This window comes from Pipistrellus hanaki (assembly GCF_964339955.1).
Source record: "Pipistrellus hanaki genome assembly, chromosome: 1".
Classification (NCBI taxonomy): domain Eukaryota; kingdom Metazoa; phylum Chordata; class Mammalia; order Chiroptera; family Vespertilionidae; genus Pipistrellus; species Pipistrellus hanaki.
Genome location: NC_140503.1, coordinates 43,645,051 through 43,666,379, shown reverse-complemented (window position 1 = coordinate 43,666,379; position 21,329 = coordinate 43,645,051). Strand labels below are relative to the sequence as shown.

The window sequence follows — 21,329 nt, the reverse complement described above, 5'->3', positions numbered from 1 at the left end:
ATAGAGGCCAAGTTTTATGTAGTGTTGAGAACTCTAAACATTTTACTAAAAATTTATTTTGAATTCTAGAATTATTTTCAGAGTTATTTCTCTCTCCAAGATTTATGTTCCCTTTACTTTGTAGGTGCCATTTTTTCATAGTTTCTACATCATGTTCCCCTACCACACACAAACACACACACACTTTTTACTCATCCTTTTATAAAGTAATGTCTATGTAAACTTGAGCCATCAGAGATTGTTTGCTGTTGTGAATACTTGGCACTAAACTTTACTTCGGTAAAGCTTTCTCTTTCTTCTCAGATCTACAGCTAAATGGTAGATTAATGTGCACACCTTTCTCTCTTAAATCCCAGTTTCTAGCAGGTGTTCACTTGGTATAGCTCTGCTCTCCTAGGATATCTTTTGTAAACCCTAGCTTCTTTTTTACTGAGGAACAAAAATACTTTATTTTTGCCGAAACCGGTTTGGCTCAATGGATAGAGCGTCGGCTTGGGGACTGAAAGGTTCCCGGGTTCGATTCCGGTCAAGGGCATGTACCTTGGTTGCAGGCATATCCCCAGTAGGGGGTGTGCAAGAGGCAGCTGATCGATGACTCTCTCTCATCGATGTTTCTAACTCTCTATCTCTCTCCCTTCCTCTCTGTATAAAATCAATAAAATATATTTAAAAAAAAAAAAAACTTTATTTTTTAGAGAGGAAAGGAGAGGGAGAGAGAAAGAGAAACATCGACGTGAGAGAAGAACATTGATTGGCTGTCTCCTGCAGACCCCCTACCTGGGATCAAGCCCTCAACCTCTGGGCATGTGCCCTGACCTGCAACAGAACCAGCAACGTTTTGGTGCACAGGGCAATGTCCAACCAACTAAGCCATACCTGCAAGGGTTGTACCCTGGCTCTTTGACACTACATATCTTGAAGAACTACAAATTGTTAGGTCTCTGTTCTATCTGAAGCATTTACCCGTTAGAAATCCACTTTGTAGGATTCATGTGCTGCCATTAGTTTGTTTTTTCTGCTCTGTTATTTTATGAGTTATTTTCTAAATGTGTATAGAAAAATTTTGGATAGTGAAGTGAGCAAGAACAGAACTGTTTGGCTTTGTCATAAAGTAATATCAGGATGGTATATGTAGATTGCTAGGTTTTTCTAGATGGTAAACTCCTCAGGTCTTGAGTAAGGAATGGAGAGGTATAAATTGCCTTTTTACCTCCCACCCCGCCACCTGTTTAACCAATTTATTTCATATGGTGGGTCCAATACAGTACTATCAATCTTATACAAGAATGTGGGGAGTTATCCCACAGTCTGGTGTTAGGTTTTTCAGTAGTTGTTTGTAGTAGTTCAGTTATTGGTAGGGTAAAAAATTTTCTTTTCTTTCTTTTTTCTTTCTTTCTTTCTTTTTTTTTTTTTTTTGTGTGTGTGTGTGGATATGTGTGTTTTCATAGGTATTTTAGTGGAAAGTTGGAAAGGCCCATTGAATTCTGTTATTTGAAACCTGGAGTTTAATTAGGCTGATATAACTGAACTTAAATTGATTGTTGAGGCCTCTCTGAGGATATCTCTTCCAGTTGCAATTTTTGTCCCCTGTCCTGATGTATTTCCCCCCAGTTCTGCTTGCTTTTCTCTTTTATTCATAATTAGATACCCCACTGCCAATAGTAAAATGACAAAGAATATTTACTTATTTTTAGTAGGGACAGGCCCTGTTAGTGGAGGGCTTTAAACCTTTTCTAGTCTATCTTCTGAGTCTCAGATAATTCAAGAGTAACAAGGAGAAAAAGGGGGTGGGAGTAATAAAGTTGTGCTAGAACTTGAGTCTGTAGTATGCTAGGGCTTGTATTGATTGAGGGAAGGTTGCCAGCTGGCAATGGTAGAAATAAGTCTGCTGGGAATGGGAAACTAACTCTAGAGGATTCCTAGTTAAGGCTGACCACAGAGTCTCCAGGCACTTGGAAATATTGTACTCATCCCTGGGGAGATGAAGTGGGAATTTACCCTTCTCTGGTCCAATGTGACTTGGTTAGAAGTACAATTGAACTGGTTTGTCTTGTCCATTATGATGTGCTAGCCCCCTAGGAAAGGGTCTGTTATGTGTGGGAGTTTATTTCAGCCTGTCTTCTTGCCTGTATTGTTTCCTTTAACAGTTCTTTACATTTTCTTTTTCCAGCAATGATGTGGTCCACTGGGCATGTACTGACCAATGTGGCAGGTCTGAGAACATAGCTGAAGCTGAAAATAGGAAAGCTGGGGCAAGGAAGAGCCTTGAATCTTGAGGTGGGACGTTGACTCTAAGATGTCCTTGAGCAGTGGAGCCTCCGGAGGGAAAGGAGTGGATGCAAACCCGGTTGAGACATACGACAGTGGGGATGAATGGGACATTGGAGTAGGGAATCTCATCATTGACCTGGACGCCGATCTGGAAAAGGACCAGCAGAAACTGGAAATGTCAGGCTCAAAGGAGGTGGGGATACCGGCTCCCAATGCTGTGGCCACACTACCAGACAACATCAAGTTTGTGACCCCAGTGCCAGGTCCTCAAGGGAAGGAAGGCAAATCAAAATCCAAAAGGAATAAGAGTGGCAAAGACACTAGCAAACCCACTCCAGGGACTTCCTTGTTCACTCCAAGTGAGGGGGCAACTAGCAAGAAAGAGGTGCAGGGACGCTCAGGAGATGGTGCCAATGCAGGAAGCCTGGTTGCTGCTATTGCTTCCAAGGGCTCAGAGAAGGCGGCTAAGGCATCCCGCAGTATAGCCGGCTCCAAAAAGGAGAAGGAGAACAGCTCATCTAAGAGCAAGAAGGAGAGAAGCGAAGGAGTGGGGACTTGTTCAGAAAAGGATCCTGGGGTCCTCCAGCCAGTCCCCTTGGGAGCACGGGGTGGTCAATATGATGGAAGTGCAGGGGTGGATGCAGGAGCTGTGGAGCCACTTGGGAGTATAGCTATTGAGCCTGGGGCAGCGCTCAATCCTTTGGGAGCTAAACCGGAGCCAGAGGAAGGGGAGAATGAGTGTCGCCTGCTAAAGAAAGTCAAGTCTGAAAAGGTAAGAGGTGGCCAGATCTGGCTGCCCACTGCCAGTCAGAGCTGCCCTGGACTAACCACCAAATGCTATGTGCACTCTGTGGGAGGCTTGTTAGTTACCAGCTGCTCTGACAATTACAAGGTCAGAGAAGCTGGTAATGATAATGTGGCTTTATTTCAAATTGGGATTCCCTACAGATTCATTAACAGCAGGCCTGGACATTTTGGAGAAGAATATTCGTTGTTGGGGCAGCTACTTGTAGGATGAATTTTCTATAAATCAAGTTGAGAACCTCCCACCTTGTTGTTGTCTCACCTCAGATACTTGTTGTTGAAGGCTGACATCAACCTTTATGTGATTCTCCAGCTTGAATGTTGTTTCATCTTCATAATCATTGATAAACTTAATAAATTGATAAACTTAGTAGGTTTATGGTTGAGTGCTATTCTAAATGGGATAAATGGTGCTGCTGGGTCTCTGGAGAAGAAAAGGGTTAAATAAAAATAAGTTCCATGGTGTGATATCTACCAGGTATTGTATTGGTGGCTACCAAAGAGCAAAGGAGCACAATGTGGGATAGGAAAACAAGGGGAAGGAGGTTCTGACTATGCTATGAGGTACTTAATCAGGCCTTAGGAGTTAGTGTACTGACCAATGTGGCAGGTCTGAGAACATAGCTGAAGCTGAAAATAGGAAAGCTGGGGCAAGGAAGAGCCTTGAATTAGTGTATGAAAGTTTAGCCTTGAAAGAGATTCTTTGGCCACCAAAGGTATAGTTCTTGGCCAGGTATCTCTCAACTATTGGGAATCAAAGTCTCTTGGAGCTGCCAAACAGTGTAATGATGATACCATGCCTCCTGTTTGACTTGGAAGGGCAGGTGCCTGCAGCCCTGGAGGGGCTCTCCTCCTCTGGGAAGATGACTTAGTTCATGTCTCAGGATATCAAGCTTGCAGGGCTGGAGCAGAGTAGGTATGAGTCTAGGGTCAGCTCAAGCTGCCTTAAACTTCAGTAGCTTACAGTTACCTGCAGAGCGGCTGAGCTGCTCATTCAGTGGCTCTCAATTTTCTGCTTTGTGTTCTGCTCACCCTATGCTTTCAGCTGATCGCTGCAGATACCGTATAAATTGATTTCTCTGTAATTACATCAGCTACAACAGGGAATACCTATTTCCATATGTAAGTGTTAGTAAATAGAGGGTGGGTGTGTATGATTTGGTGGTAGTGCCCTCTCAGTGTCTGGATTCCAGTGGTAGCTTGTGCTTTTTTTGTTATAGATATTTTGGTCTTTGCCTCTGGCACATCTGTAGCTCTTAGCAACATCGGGGCTTCCCTAGTAACAGGGCTGTGAATTTTTCCCCGCTAATAACACAATGGTTCATTTCCGTTTACCATTGGCAGCTGCCAGAGAGGCTGCCTGTGTTTAGGTGGCAGATGCTATAGTCCACCTCAGCAGAGTCAAGTTCCAGCTGGTTATTGGCATGGTTCATCCTGTGCTGGCTGTGATTTGCCATTTTCTCTGGGGTGCAGATGGATAATACTGTTTTGAAGAGGCCTGGGAGTACCAGGAGTTCTTGTTTCTGTTCCAGGCCCATTAGAGTGTTCCCTACGTCTGGCGGCAGTAAACTCCTGCCATATAATCATTGTTCTTCCTGTGCTTAAAAATGGACACTTCTAAGAGTAACCTTCATTTTCCTTTCTGTTTAGAACTCTGGCCTCAATGCTGCAATCTCCTAAACTCAGAATTAGTCTGTGGGTGAAAGGATTAATGATGCTTAGCTTCATGTTGGATTTAATTCTAAGTGCCCAGGATAGTCTCCAACAGAGAAGCAAATGAAACCCATTTTCTCTTATAGGTGCAGAGACTAGTTGGGAGGCTGCCCTTCAGATTATAATTGGACTGAAAAATGCAATGCATTCAGCTAAGAATGCACCTTGGCGCTTGGGGACTTTGTCCCTTAATAATGTAGGTGTGTTATAAGCCTTGTCTCCTAAGGCAATTGAGAGTGGGGAAATAGAATGAGAGAGAAAAGGGAGAGAGACTTTTGGAAGAAAGATAAAATTGCCAGGAATTACTTTCAGAAGCAGAACATTTATTTTGCAGTTTGATGTTACTATAAGCATGAACCTGGTTTCTCAGTTCCTTTCCCTATTCCCTCAACTCCTTTGAACAGCCGGTTTCTGGGGTGCTTTTGCATGAAGCCTTTGACCATTGAAGCAATTACTTAAATAAATGTTTGGACGTTGCTAGGAGATGAAAATACTGTGCAGGGAGAGAGTGATTTTTGTAATGGGAGGAGGAAAAGAAGACTAGGGATCTTGCAGCTTTCAAGAAACAGGGACCATAGAGTTTGGGGCATAATAAGTGTTCAGTCAGTATTTGATGCTAAGTAAAATAGCTTGTGAGCTAAGTCTCTGTAAATTTCTTTTAAAATTTTCTCTCTGAGATATGGGCTTGTCTGTGGCTTAACTGGTTTGGAATGTTCCTTCCATGTAGGGACAACCAACAGAAACAAAACAGATGATTTGATATAATCTAGGAATTACATAATCTGAGCTGAGAATTGTCATGAAGAAGAAAACTCATAATATTTAGAAAGTACATTGATAGGAGGTTCCCTCACCCTCACCCCTACTTGGAAATAGGAGAGAAGACAAATTGTAGTTTGTGGTATAGAATAGAATTGTCACTGAATTGTCACTTGTGTACCACTAGTTAATAAGGGGGATTTGAATATTCAAATTAACTCAGGATCTTCCCTCTCATCAAGGTAGGTATCTTAGGCTATCACTGAGGGAATTTTCTATCAGCCAAGGATGTGGATTTCCCTTCATTGGATCTCATTTTTGCTCTATACCTCTCTCTGGCAGGGCTCACTGTGCTGTTTCCCAGAGTTCTAGGAGAGTCCAGGGATGGCTCTTAGCAACTGCCGCTGCCCTGAATTGTTATTGAACACTCCTGCCTTTTACTTCCTGCCAGCTGAAGAGAAGGGGATAGGGAGGGGGGTGTTGTTGAGGAATAAACAAGATTGAGCCTTCTGGCTCCTGCCTGTTCCCTTGCCAGGGGTTTGATTGATAGGTTGTTAAGTTAGGGATGGAAGGGGAGGTAGGAAGGAGGGAGGGTGCCTGTCTGAATGTTCCAAGCTTTGTGCTTGCATTGCCACCCTGACAGGCAAGAAAAAAAGAATTTACAAACCACAGAAGGCAGTATCTATCTGTGGTGGCTCCTGCAGACAGAGACAGGCTTTAAAACAGGAGTTTAAGTGAGACTTTTTTTTAAAGTCATATAAAATAACCAGTAGGTTCTAGTGTCTACAGGATCTAGAAGTTTGCAACTAGAAGCTCCTCTCACTTTTTTAACTGCTGCCTTTGATCTTGTAAGATAGAAACACTGCTAATGCTGCTCTCAGAAGGCTGCATGTATTTACCACTTCCCCCATTACTTTAGGATACAAAGAAAATGCAAAGTATGCTCTTAGCTATTTTGCCTTCTGATCTTGCTTGCTGTTACAGTCTTTGTTCTAAGAGCATCTTCCTTTGCCCTTGGTTTTGTTTTCTTGCCCTGGCTTATGCCTTCTAGCTCAATTCTGTTTTGTTGCAATCCCTCATTGCCTAACCAAGGTCAGGTCTCTTTTATTCCTTCTGATACACCTTCCTCCTTCTCTAGTTGTTCTTTCTTAGTGATGGCATAGCAGTCAGCTTTGCTTCCTGAAGCAAATGCCCTAAAGCATTTTTCTTTATGGAAAATATTTAAAAATTTATATTTATGTGGGACAGAGATGTATTCTCTAACTACAATGGAGACTGAGTTTAATTTATTTTTTCTTCAGCAGCTCTGTTTTCCATTTGGGTGTTGTAATTCAAGGAGGGCCCAGGGAAAGATTATCTTGTCCAACCTCCTCATTTTATAGAGGAGGAAACTAAGACCAGGGAGGTCATGTGACTTATCTGGGATCTCCCAGATAGTCAGTGGCAAAGCCAGACATAGAAACCAGGGTTTTAGTTGCCACATTCTCCTCCTCTGCCACCTCCTCCTCCTCCTCTTTTTTTTTTTTTTTTTTTTAAATCTTTATTGTTCAGATTATTTCAGATGTTCCTCTCCGTCCCCCCTTCCACCCGATTCCCACCCCACCCCAGGCCTTTGCCCACCCTACTGTCCTCGTCCATAGGTGTAAAACCTTTGTCCAATCTCTTTCCTCACCTTCTACTCCTTCCCCCTGAGTATTGTCAATCTGCTTCCTTTCCATGCCCCTGATTCTATTACATTCAGCACAGTTTATTCTGTTCATCAGATTTTTAGATTCACTTATTTATAGATATGTATTTGTTGTCACTTTGTTGTTCATAATTTTTTATCTTTACCTTTTTCTTCCTCTTCTTAAAGAATACCTTTCAGCATTTCATATAATACTAGTTTGGTGGTGATGAACTCCTTTAGCTTTTTCTTGTCTGTGAAGCTCTTTATCTGATCTTCAATTCTGAATGATAGCTTTGCTGGGTATAGTAATCTTGATTGTAGGTTCTTACTATTCATCACTTTGAATATTTCTTGCCACTCCCATCTGGCCTGCATAGTTTCTGTTGAGAAATCATCTGTCAGTCGTATGGGTACTCCCTTGTAGGTAGGTAACTAACTGTTTTTCTCTTGCTACTTTCAAGATTCTCTCTTTGCCTTTTGCTCTTGGCATTTTAATTATGATGTGTCTTGGTGTGGTCCTTTTTGGATTCCTCTTGTTTGGGGTTCTGTGTGCTTCCTAAACACCAGTTAGGAGAAAATTTCTGTCATTATTTCTTCAAATAGGTTTTCAATATTTTGCTCTTTCTCTTCTTCTGGCGCTGCCATAATTCATATGTTGGTATGCTTAAAGTTGTCCCAGAGGCTCCTTACATTATCTTCATTTTTTTATTTTTATATATATATTTTTATTTTTGCTCTTACGGTTGGGTGTTTTTTGCTTCCTCATATTTTAAATCTTTGACTTGATTCTTGGGATCCTGCACTCTACTGTTGAATCTTTGTATATTATTTTTCTATTTTTAAAAAATATATTTTATTTTTTTACAGAGAGGAAGGGAGAGAGTTAGAAACATTGATGAGAAACATTGATCAGCTGCCTCATGAACAACCCCTACTGGAGATGTACCTGCAACCAAGGTACATGCCCTTGACTGGAATATAACCTGGGACCTTTCAGTCCTCAGGGCAATGGTCTATCCACTGATCCAAACCAGTTAGGGCTGTATTTTTTTTCTTTATTTCAATCAGTGTATGCTTAATTTCTGACTGGTCCTTTTCTTTTTTTTTCTTTTTTTTTTTTTTGGCATTCTCACTAACATCTTTGAAGGTCTCACTAAGTTCCTTGAAGGTTTCTAGATTCTTGAGTAACCTTATAACTCTGATTTTGAACTCTATATCTAGTATTTTGCTTTCTTCCATTTCTTTCATTGTGACATGTTTCTTTGTCTCTGCATTTTGGCTGCTTCCCTGTGTTTGTTTCTATGTATTGGGGAGCTGCTATGTCTCCTTGAGTTGACAGAGTGGCCTTGTGTGGTAGGTGTCTTATAGGGCCCAGTGGCTCAGCCTCCGAAATCACCTGAGTGGATATTCTCGGTGCACCCCCTTTGTGGGCTGTGTGCACAGTCTTGTTGTAGTTAAGCCTTGATTGCAGTTGGTATCACTGGGAGGAACTGACCTCCAGGCCAATTGGCTGTGAGGACCAACTGTGTCTACAATGGAAGAGCTGCTGTGCAGGAGACACCTATGGAGCAGGACTTACTTCAGTGGGGATTTGGTGCTCACTGAGTCTGCCCCTTGAATATATCACTTAAGGATGTGAAGAGTTGTAATCTGGTATGATCTCACACTGACCACTGAGCACACTGGCTCTTGGATCTCCAAGGAGGTGCAAAGTCAGCCAGTGCCTGGGGCCACCCACCAGGAGCTACAGAGGGATCTGCAGATCCCTCCTCTTTGTATGGGGTTTGGAATGCCCAGACAAGGCCCAGCTGTGAAGCAAGGTTCTTGGGCCTTCTTTTGATAGCTTTGGGGCTCCCTAACCCAGCTGCTGCCTGTTTGACAGGTTTTAGGCTGAGAAAGGGCAGGCCATATGCAGAAGCTGCTGCACACAGCTTGGGTGGGGTTGTAAATTGGATGGTGTGGGGTCTCAGGGAATCCCCAGGGCAGAGAATACAGCAGTGGCTGCCAGTCAGCCCTGCATTGGAAAGATCCCAGTGCGGGAACAATGACTGCTGCCAGCACCTCCATCTGGAAGAAAGCCGCCCTTGCGTTCCTACCCCAATGCCAGAAAGTCCAGTTTCTCCCCATATGTGTCTGGGTCTTCCAGAGTCTCACCTTGAACTGGAGTTCAGAGCAAGCGGGAGCTTGTATCTCCCGATTAAAAGCAGCTCACTAGGGTGCCAGCCTGTTCCTCGCCTCGGCACCTCCTACCAGTCTCAGTGCACTTTCTTCACCTCTCTGGTTGTAGTACTTCTACTCAGCCAGCTTTCCCGTGGTTCTTGATGATAGTTGTTATGTCTTTTAGTTGTAATTTTGATGTAGTTGTGAGAGGCAGCAAGTACAGGTGTTTACCTATGCCGCCATCTTGTTTCTCCCTGTTGCCACATTGTTGTCATGCTGTTACTCCAGGATCCTTAAATCTTTAATTGTTATGAGGGATTCTCAATTTTCCACTTTAAACCTACCTCAGATATATTGGATGTAAATGCCCAGATAATCTCAAGACTACTTTCATTAAAAAAATAATTAAATTTATTGGGGTAACATTGGTTAATAAATTTATATAAGTTTCAAGTATACAATTCTATATTATATCATCTGTATATTGCATTGTGTGTTACTACCCAAAGTCACATCTTCCTTCTGTTATTGGAGGAATACACGGGTGGGCTTCCTCCGTTGCTCGTGGAAGTGGGGTTTTGTGGGCACCATTGAAATAAACATTTTTAGAAGCTCCCAGGGGAGAATGCGATGTGGGAGAAGACTTTATTTTCATGGACTTATATACCTCAGGTTCCAAAGTCCCATGCCCCTTAGCTCAGTCCTAAAAAAGGTACAACTGGGGGTTCAACAAAGCCAGAAGCAGGACTAGTGTCCAGAGCTTCCATTCCTGTTGCAGCTTGGTCTGGCAGAGCATGAGGCTAGTTAAAGTCCATTAGTCCATTGTGTGGAGCCCGCATGGCTGTAGGCCACATGGGTGAATGCAGAGGAATGTGCCCCAGCAACAGGAGGCAGGCGCAAACAGCAAGAGGGCAAGCCGAGAGAGTAAACTCCTTTATCTAGGAGTTTCAATATTCAGGTTTTGTGCCCTTGCAGTGGCCACACCTATTCTTGCCATTGACTCGCTTCCAGGTGTGACTGACAGGTAAGCACCTTCCCATGTCACTCAGACCTTGCTAACTAGTATTGGGCATGTGTCCAAACTGCTTTTGTCCAGTCCCTTTTTCCTTTGGTTAGTGGGGAACAGACTTGGAGAGTGTTAGCGTTACATGGTTTGCCTATATTATCTAGTCTTCTTTTTGTTCCTTTCCTGTTAAATAACCAGATTATTTCAATAGTATCACTTCCATCCCCTTATATTTTATAACCTTTACAAATCTTTACTACCTCCACCACCCTTTCCCTCTTATAACCACTATACTGTTGTCTGTGAGGTCTTGTTTGTCTTGTCTGTTCATTTGTTGCTTTCAGTTTTACATCCCACATATGAATGAAATCATGTGGGTTTTTACTATCTCTGTCTGATTTATTTCACTTAGCACGATATTCTCAAGATCCATTCATGTTGTCACAAATGGCAGTATTTCATCTTTTTTTTTTTTTTTTTTTTTTTTTGTGGCTAAGTATTCCATTGCTTATATGTACCATATCATTTTTATCCCAATCAGCTACCAATGACACTTCGGTTGTTTCCATGTCTTGGCCCATGAATAATGGGGGTACCTTCATCTCTACAAATGTTTTCAATTTTTTTGGGTAGTTACACAGAAGAGGAATCGCTGGGTCAGTCATATAGTAACTGTATTCTTAATTTTTTGAGGAATCTCCATATTGTTTTCCATAGTGACTGTACCATTTACATTCCCACCATCAGGAATGGGGGTTCCTTTTTCTCCACAACTTCTCCAACACTTGTTACTTGTTGATAATTTTAGCAGGTGTGAGGTGATATCTCATTGTCGTTTTAATTTGCATTTCCCTAATAGCTAGTGAAGTTGAGCATCTTTTCATATACATGATGGGAGAAAAGTAGGTTTACAGTTGTGAGTACCCAAAATACAGAGTTTATTCTTATATTATTATTAATTAACTAGAGGTCTGGTGCACAAAATTTGTATATGGGTAGGGTCCCTAGGTCTGGCCAGTGATCAGGACCATTTGGGGCCTTCCAGCTGCCGGCTGGGGCCTCCCTTTGTTCTGTGCCACCCCCTAGTGGTCAGTGCATGTCATAGTGAGCAATTGAACTTCCAGTCTCCTGGTCAAACTCCCATGGGGACAATTTGCATATTAGGGTTTTATATATATAGATTAATTATTTTCCATACTAACAACAGTAGACCTACTTTTGCCTTATCCTGTATCTGTTGGCCATTTGGACTTCTTGGGAGAAGTGTCTGTTCAGGTGCTCTGCTCATATTTTTATTAGATTGTTTGGGGGTTTGTTGTTTTTGAGTTGTATGAGGGTTTTTTTAAAATATTTTTTGGATATTAACCCTTTATTAGAGGTGTTGTTTGCAAATAACTTCTCATTTGGTTGGTTGCCTTTTTGTTTTATTGACAGTTTATTTTGCTATACAGAAGGATTTTAGTTTGATATAGTCACATTTATTTATTTTTGCTTTTCCCTTACCTTTGGGGTCAAATTCATAAAATCCTCTCTTAAAACCAAAGTCCATAAGTTTAGTTCCTATGTTTTATTCTATGTAATTTATGGTTTCTGTTCTTTGCTCCATTTTGAGTACATTCCTGTGTATGCTTCAAGACTGCTCTCATTCTGATTTTAACACTGTAGGTAGTAAAATGACCTTTGAGTTTAGATTTTTTTTTTTTGTAAGATTATCATATTTACAAAGAATAACCACTTACACCTGCACTGAACCTATTTTATTACATATAAAACAGGAAAGTTACTTATAAACTGCTACTTGGAGATTGACTTCTCGAGGCTATGTGTATTGTGTGTGTTCCAGAATATAGCATTCAGTCAAATTTTCATTGTAATCATTGAGGCATTGCCGTCTCCCTCATTATTTGGCAATTGCAGATAAAAACCAAATAAACAAAAAGCAATAATCCTGCCCTGTGGCTTCTTGGACATATCTTTAATTGGCAGACCTTAAATGTATAGTGGATACTAACTGTAAAGAGATGATAAAACTTATTACCTTTAATTCATTAGGTACATTGAGTGTATTTAGAGTTTAGATATTAGGCGTGGTGCTGGGTGTATACGTGGCAAAGTGGTTACTGCTCTTTGAGGAGATTACAGTTCATCTAGAGCAGAGTTCCTAAAAGTGTGGCCCTTAAAACCAGGTGCATTACATCATCTGCATGTCAAAAATAAAGATTCTTGGACATTACCCCAAATGTGCTAAACACATAATAGGGGTAGGGTCCCAGAATCTACTTCCAGATGACTCTCCAGATAATTGCTATATACTTTAATATTTGAGAATCATTGTGAATTTTCTTTATAAGGTGGGATCCACTTCTCACTTAAAGCACCAACCTTCTAAACTTAAATTTCACATCAAATTCTTATATATAATTTAGTGGTTAAGAGTGTAAACTCTGGAGCCAGATTCCCTGGGTTTGTATTCTAGCTTTGCCACTTATTAACTGAGAGATCTTGAGCAAGTTATTTAACTGCTATACCCCAATATTCTCATCTGCAAAATGAGGAAAACAGTAGTTCCTGTGTAGTGTTGTTGTAAGTTTAAATTAGTCCATATTAAACACTTAGAACAGTGCTTGGCACCTGGGAAGCATTCAATAAATATCAGAAAAAAAGAAAAACATGATTTGAGTTGAAATAAGTCTTAGCGCACCCTAGATAGTAATGGCTGAAGTATAAAAACATTTCACTCATATAGGGAACTCAGTATAAATAGATAAACACATTGTTTAAGACTTACAGCACTATGCTTAGAAGTTTCAAATATGGGTTGGAAAATTTGCATGCTGCTGATGTGTTCTTAGGCCCCTGATATTTATGTTGGGGGAGTGGGTACTAAAATTGGCTTCAAAGGATATTGAAGTGGCCTGTTGAATTTCATATGAATTGAGTTTCCTTCCTGGCCATATCCCTGATGTGGGGCAGGATATGTTGGATAGATGTTACTGTGGGTTTGCTAGCATGTGCCATCTCATGTATGCTGGAAGAGTCCTAAATGTTTTTGTTTCTGCACAAGAGTGCATGGAAAATCTAAGTCCTAGTCCTTAATCTTTCTCCCCCACTGTGAATATGTATTTTTGCCATTTGGGTATAAGAGCTTTTACGTGCAGTGCTCATCCAGGGAGGCAGCAGGGTTTGGGCTTTTAGGCTGGAGGTGGCAGTAACAGACACAGCTGAGATCCTGCCACTGCTGGCTGGCTGAGCCCTCCTCTCTGTGGTTTTCACTTTTCAAGCCATGCTTGAGTAACCTGCCTCCAGAGCTGCTGACAGGGCTGTGTTCAGAGGCCTTGGAAATTACACTGTTCATTTCCTTATCATCCCCTGACCTGCAGTGCAGAGCCTTCTGGTGCAGGAACAAGGCAGAAAAAAATCCAGACGGCTCCCAGCCAGCATGTGTCAAGCGCTACAACGAAGGAAATTGGACTTGCTCACTTAAAAACCATGGGGTTAGGCTTTGATTTTTGGTTCCTGCTGAGAGTTATTTGTGTGCGCGCACATGTTATATCTGTGTGTGTGTGTGTGTGTGTGTGTGAGTTTGTGCATGGCAAAGCTTTAAGGAGAAGCATCTGAAAATCGAGAGCAGAGGGAAGATTGCTTTTCTCTTCTGTTAATTTCCCAGTTGTGCCATTGGGATGGGCCTGGAAGGATTAGCATCAGGAAGGTGCCAGGCCATATTAATATTTTAAAATATATTTCTCAGTACAGTTTAGTCATGGTTGAGAGCACCCACCCAAGTAAGAAGCTTCCCTGGCTTGCTGAGGATACATTTTTAACAAATTCTATCCCCTGAAGACATTCATCTTAGATGACCTTGATATAATAAATGTTTAAGCTACCTAAGAAAGTATACCGGTAGACCTTGGGTCTGTCTTGGATAAAAGGAATAGCTTTTTCGAGATGCAGGATAATGGGACAAAGGAAAGATAGACAAGAGGATTTATAGCAATTTGAAATTTTCTGTATGTAGGTCAAAATTATATTTTCAGAGTGTGTTCTCGTTTTTTTAAGTATTAAAAAAATCTACTTCCTTTTTCTGTTGGCATTTCTCTTGCCCTTGGAGAGCCAAAGGAAACACTTTTCAGGCTGAAGATGTAAAATGTGGATTTAAGAAGCTCTTGAGCAGAGTTTACAATCATTCTAATTTCTCTTTTTCTGGATTTCTACTGCCTTGGTGACATTGGAGCCTTTGTGAAGTGAGGGTTGGGAAGAGTAGTCTCTTAGCTTTCAGCCTCTGGGAGTGTTTTTAAACCCTAAGTGTTCTTTTGTTGAAAATTCTCTGAGAGAAATGTTTCCCATGAGAAGGTGGTAGCAAAGGTGAGAGTGGATTACTTCCTTTGGCCTTCTTATGAAGCAGCGGTCCCTGTGCGAGCATCCGCACTAGCGATGCCTGGAAACTTGTTAGAAAAGCAATTCCCATCTTAGGTCCCCACACAGAAACTCGGGGGTTGAGGCCTTAGTAATTAGTGTTTTAACATTAGCTCTCCCATTGGTCATGATACACACTAAAGGTTGTCCACTTGTGTAAAGCACCCTTGTTTCTCTCCCTCTCTTTCTCTCTGCTAATCCTCACCAGAGGATATTTTCCCATTGGTTATATATATAATTTCAGAGAGGAAAGGAGTAAGAGAGAAACATCAATAATGAGAGAGATGATTGGCTGCCTCCTGCAAGCCCCACACTGGGGATCGAGCCCACAACCTGGGCATGTGCCCTGAACCGGGAATCAAATCGTGACTTCCTGGTTCATAGGTTGACATTCAACCACTGAGACACACTGGCTCTGTGTCTATTGATATGATCATGTGATTTTTGTCTTTCAACTTGTTTACATGATGTATTATGTTTATTGATTTGCAAATATTGTACCACCCTTGCATCCCTGGAATAAATCCCACTTGATCATGGTGTAAGATCTTTTTAATATATTGCTGGATGTGATTTGCTAATATTTTGTTGAGGATTTTAGCATCTATGTTCATCACGGATATTGGCCTGTAATTTTCTTTCTTTGTAGTGTCTTTATCTGGTTTTGGAATTAGGATAATGCTGGCCTCATAAAACGAGTTTGGAAGTATTCCTTCCTCTTGGATTTTCTGAAATAGTTTGAGGAGTTTACATATTAGTTCTTCTTTGAATGTTTGGTAAAACTCCCCCATGAAGCCTACTAGACCTGTGCTTTTGTTTGGTGGGAGTTTTTTTTTTAATTATTACTGCTTCTATTTCATCAGTTATTATTGGCCTATTCAGGTTTTCTGATTCCTCCTGATTCAATTTTGGGAGATTATATTTTTCTAGGAATTTGTCTATTTCACATTGTTGATATATAGTTGTTCATAGTATTTTCTTACAATCCTTTGTATTTCTGTGGTGTCAGTGGTTACTTCTCTATTTTTGTTTCTGATTTTATTTACTTGTGTCCTCTATTTGTTTCTTGATGAGTCTGGCTAATGGTTTATCAATTTTGTTTATTCTTTCAAAGAACAAGCTGCTGGTTTCATTGATTTTTTGTATTGTTTTCTTTAATCTCTATGTTATTTATTTCTGCTCTAATCTTCATTATTTCCTACCTTCTACTTACTCAGGGCTTTTCTTGTTGTTCTCTTTATAGTTCTTTAAGTTGTAGGTTTAAATAGTTTATTGCTGATTTTTTTTTTTTTTTTTTTTTTTTTTTTAAGTATGTCTGTAGTGTGATGAATTTTCCTCTCAAGACTGCTTTTGCTATGTCTCAGAGATTTGGGGTTGTTGTGTGTTCATTTTCATTTTTTTCAGGAAGTTTTTTATTTTTCTCTTGATCTTCATTGTGTACTAACATGCTATTTCACCTCCATATGTTTGAATGTTTTTGGTGCTTTTACTGTAGTTGATTTCTAATTTCATTCCACTGTAATCTGAGAAGATGCTTGATATGCTTTCAGTCTTCTTGAACTTGTAGAGACTTGTTTTTCGCCCCAACATGTGGTCTATCTTTGTGAATGATCCATGTGCACTTGAGAAGAATGTATACTCTGCTGCGTTGGGGTGATATGTTCTATAAATGTCAAATAAATCCATCTGATCCAGTGTGTCTTTAAAGTTTCTGGTTCCTTGTTAAGTTTTTGTCTGAAAGGTGTGTTCAGGGAAGTCAGAGGGGTGTTAAAGTTCCCTACTATTACTATATTGTTGTCAATCTCTTGGTTAAAGAAGTTATTTATATATATATATATATATATATATATATATATATATATATATATATATATATATATATATATTTAGATGCTCCTACATTGGGTGCATATATGTTTACCAGGGTTATATCCTCTTGTTAGATTGATCCCTTTAGCATTATCTAGTGACTTTTGTCTCCTGTGATGGCCTTCATTTTAAAGTCTATTTTGTCAGATATGAGTATTACAACTCCAGCTTTTTTTTCTTTTCCATTTACATGGAAATTTTTTCCCATCCCTTCACTCTCATCCTGTGTATGTCTTTTGTTTTGAGGTGGGTCTCTTGTAGACAACATATAGTTTGCTCATGTTTTTGTATCCATTCAGCCCTAATGCCTTTTGATTTGGAGCATTTAATTCATTTACATTTAATTTTGTTATTGATTATTGCCATTTTAATTCAGTATGGCTACGTTTCTCCCTCTGTTTCTTTTTCTCATTACAGCAATCCCTTTAGCCTTTCTCGTAATGCTAGCTTGGTGGTGAGGTACTCCTTTAGCCTTTCTTTGTCTGGGAAGCTCTTTTTTAAAAATTATATTTTATTGATTTTTTTACAGAGAGGAAGGGAGAGGGATAGAGTTTTAAACATCGATCAGCTGACTCCTGCACACTCCCTACTGGGGATGTGCCCACAACCAAAGTTCATGCTCTTGACCGGAATCAAACCTGGGACCTTTCAGTCCGCAGGCCGACACTCTATCCACTTAGCCAAACCAGTTAGGGCTGGGAGCTCTTTATTGAACAACAATTTTGAATGATAGCCTTGCTGGATATAGTAATCTTGCTCTGAGATCCTTGCTTTCCATTACCTTGAGTACTTCATGCCATTCCCTTCTGGCCTGTAGAATTTCTGATGAGAAATCAGGTATCAGCTTTATGAGAACTTCTTTTTAGGTAACAGAGGTTTTTTCCTCTTGCTGCCTTTAAGATTCTCTCTTTGTCTTTAATTTTTGGTATTTTAATTATGATGTGTCTGAGCATGGGCCTGTTTGGGTTCTTTTTTAATATATGTGTGTGTGTGTGTGTGTGTGTGTGTGTGTGTGTGTGTGTTTATTGATTTCAGAGAGGGAGGGAGGGAGGGAGGGAGGGAGGGAGAGAGAGAGAGAGAGAGAGAGAGAGAGAGAGAGAGAGAGAGAAAGAGAGAGAGAGAGAGAGAGAGAGAGAGAGAGAGAGAGAGAGAGAGAGAGAGAGAGAAATAGAAACATCAATGATGAGAGAGAATCATTGATCGGTTGCCTCCTGCATGTCCTCACTGGGGATTGATCCCACAACCTGGGCATGTGCCCTTGACTGGAATCGAACTCGGGACCCTTCAGTCCCCAGGCTGATGCTCTATCCATTTAGCCAAACCATCTAGGGCTTGTTTGGGTTCTTTTTGTTTTGGGTTCTCTGTGCCTCCTGAACTTTTTCCTTTGCCAAGTTAGGGAAGTTTTCTGCCATTATTTCTTCAAACACATTCTCTATTTCTTTCTCCCTTTCTGCCTCTTCTGGCACACCTGCTATTCTAATACTATTACATTTCACGTTGTCCCACTGCGCCCTTAAGCTGTCCTCCTATTTTTTAATGTTTTTTTTCTTTTTGGTTCTCTGAGTGATATTTTCAACTCTGTCTTCCAATTTACTGATTCGATCCTCAGTTTCCCCATACCTGCTGTGTATTTCTTTAATGTGTTCTTTATTTGTGTTGTGTCTTTTTTTTTTTTAACCTCAAACTGTCCTTTTTTTTTTTTTTTCTCCAGTTACTATATTTTTTTTTCTTCATGCTGTTGAGCATCTTTGCCCTCATTACTCTGAATTCTGTTTCAAGTAAATTTCTTTTCTCCATTTCAGTTATCTCTTCTGGAGAATTCTCTAGTTCTTTCATTTGGGGGTTGTTTGTCTCCTCATTTTGGCTGTCTGTTTGGGTTTGTGACTATGTATTAGGTAGATCCTCCACACCTCTCAATCTCTAGTCCAGGACAGTGTTAAAGACTGTTTCTAACTAGTTGGATCAGGCAAAGATTCAAAGCCTCCAGAGATCACTGCTGCCTAAAGACTGATAGGATTCTGACTTGAATTGCCCCCCAGGCAATGGTCCTCACATGTGGTGAGAGTTGTTTTTTTTTCAACAGGGTGGAGCAGTTGCTTCTGCTTGGAGGATAAGTGTTTTTTAAAATATATATATTTTATTGATTTTTTACAGAGAGGAAGAGAGAGGGATAGAGAGTTAGAAACATAGATGAGAGAGAATTATCGATCAGCTGCCTCCTGCACACCCCCTACTGGGGATGTGCCCGCAGTTAAGGTACATGCCCTTGACTGGAATTGAACCCGGGACCCCTCAGTCCGAAGGCCAACGCTCTATCCACTGAGCCAAACCGGTTTTGGCATAAGTATTATTTTAAATCTCTTAAGTTGCCTCAGGACTAGGTATTTTCTAATAGGATATGTCAGCTGTCTTTCCCCCAGGCAAGGTCTATATGGGAAAGATGACCTCCACTCCAGTGAGGGAATGACTCAGCCCAGGAAACTTGGGGTGTCTGCCTTCTGAGCTCTATCCCCCAAGTCTCTAGTCCTGGCTTCTGCTGTCACAGCTCCAGTTCACTTCACCCTCCCTCTCCCAGGGCACAAAGATGGATGGCTCCACAGGGAATTTTGTGTGGTGGCCTTTTGAAAGTGCCTGAATTTTCAGCTTTCACTCCCTGGCAGATTAGCACTCCACTGCTCTTTATAGCCAGATGTTGTGTGGGTACCCTTCTCAGTTTTGGTTCTGTCTTCTGGGAGAGGAGGGGCAGCTTGGGGATTAGATCCCAGAGTTCTCAGTGGCAACTCCCCACAGCTGAGATATCTCTCTCGGGGATTTCAGTTGCTGTCTCTGGACACCCTGGCAGCCCTTTCGCACCTATGTGTCCCCTACCAGTCTCTATTTGGTTTCTACTTTTGGCCTCAGGTATCAGGAGTTTTCATTGATTATTCAGAAAGCTTTTCTTTATTTTAGTTGTATTTCCCATTTGTTCCAGGGAGCATGTTCATGCAGCATCCACTTACTCTGCCACCATTTTTAATCCTTTTCTTTTCTCTCTTTTTTTTCTCCATTTTTTAAATTAATGTATTATATGTTACGTATCTTCTCATTGCCCCCCCTCCCATACATGCTCTTACCCCCCAGTGTTTTACATCCACTGATTATGCTTATTCCTTTTCTCTTAATAGTGAATATCTAATTCACCAAAAAACCTTAAGGGATAAAAAGTAACTTTGAACAGTAGATGTGATTTTTTTTTTTTTTAAAGTGATACATACACACACACACACACACACACACACACACACACTGAGTGGCCAAATTATTATGATCTCTGAACACATAATAATTTGGCCACTCAGTGTATATCCTATATAATAAAAGGCTAATATGCAAATTGTCTCCTTGATCAGGAGTTCGACCAGCAGGCAGGCTGGCCAACCGCCCATGTTCCCTCCCCCTGGCCAGGCTGGCCGGACCCCACCCATGCACGAATTCACGCACCGGGCCTCTAATACACACACACACACACACACACACACACACGTGTGTGTGTGTGTATATGTATGTATACGTATACACACGCGTGCGCGCACACACACACACACACACACACACACTCTCTCTTTCTGTCTGTCTGTCTCTCTCTCTCTCTCTCTCTCTCTCTCTCTCTCTCTCTCTCTCTGAGTGGCCAGATTATTATGTGTTCAGAGATCATAATAATCTGGCCACTCAGTGTGAGTGTGTGTGTGTGTGTGTGTATAATGAACGAAATGACAGGAGTCTAAAATAGAAGGAATATCTAAGGGCCTCTGAGAGCAAAAGAGCTATTCAATTTAACTTTCTAAGCCTCTTTTTTATCACTTATAAAATAGAAGTGAATAATAGTAATGACCTCATAGGGTTATTATGAGAGAAAGAGTTAAGTATTCAGCACAGTGTCTAGCATATAGTAAATACTCAATAAATGTTAGCTGTTGCTGATATTATGATGTTATTAGCTATGAGATACAGGGTAATTGTGAAATTAAGGAGAAGGGATATGCTTAGAGACTTTGAAGAGTTAAGCCCATGGAGGTTTTGGAAATAATGAGTTTATGATAGTTATATTCTCACTCCTACTGATTTTCAGGAAGGCTTGAGGAGAGGTTGATGTCGAGCATTTGGAGTCATTGAGGTTTGGGGTTATATTATTTGATTGATTGGTGAGTTTGGAAGGGTTTGTTGGACTCCTTTTGGTACAGGGCTGATTTCAGGTTGAAGAAGCATGGCTCTTTGATTATTTTAGGTTAGAAAGGTGTGTTTTTTTCCTCTTTTAGTTTTTGACAAGTATAGACTTTAGCCTTTTGAAGGCATTGGCATTCCTACAGGTATTCTGAGTAATCAGGAGAAGCATGAAGATTGAAATACTTTTTTGTGAACTCGTCACTAGCTACAGAAATAAAAACTGACGGTGGTTAGTTTTCAACTTGAAATGTTGTTTATTGAGAGACTGCAATTTAACTATGTGCCTGAAAAATACTCTAATTGATTTTTGAATTTGAGAGCACTAGGTTCCAGTACTAGTGTCAAATAGTAGATTGTATATAGATGAGCCAGACCTGTTCTTTAAAACCTTTCTTGGTTTCCTTTTTTTTTTTTTTTTTTAATGTATCATTGTTATAACATTATAACAATGCAATATTTGAT

At 40.6% G+C, this 21,329-nt stretch overlaps 1 protein-coding gene across 3 annotated transcripts in view; it reads left to right on the top strand.

Annotated features, from left to right (window-relative positions):
- Positions 1-21,329, top strand: part of ZNF609 (zinc finger protein 609) — a 214,459-nt gene that overhangs the window by 24,283 nt on the left and 168,847 nt on the right. For all 3 annotated transcript variants that reach the window (XM_084886555.1, XM_084886556.1, XM_084886554.1), the window contains exon 2: positions 2,171-3,043. In XM_084886555.1, the coding sequence (XP_084742681.1) occupies positions 2,297-3,043 (747 nt within the window). In that variant the 5' untranslated portion in view covers positions 2,171-2,296. The remainder of the gene's footprint in view (positions 1-2,170; positions 3,044-21,329) is intronic.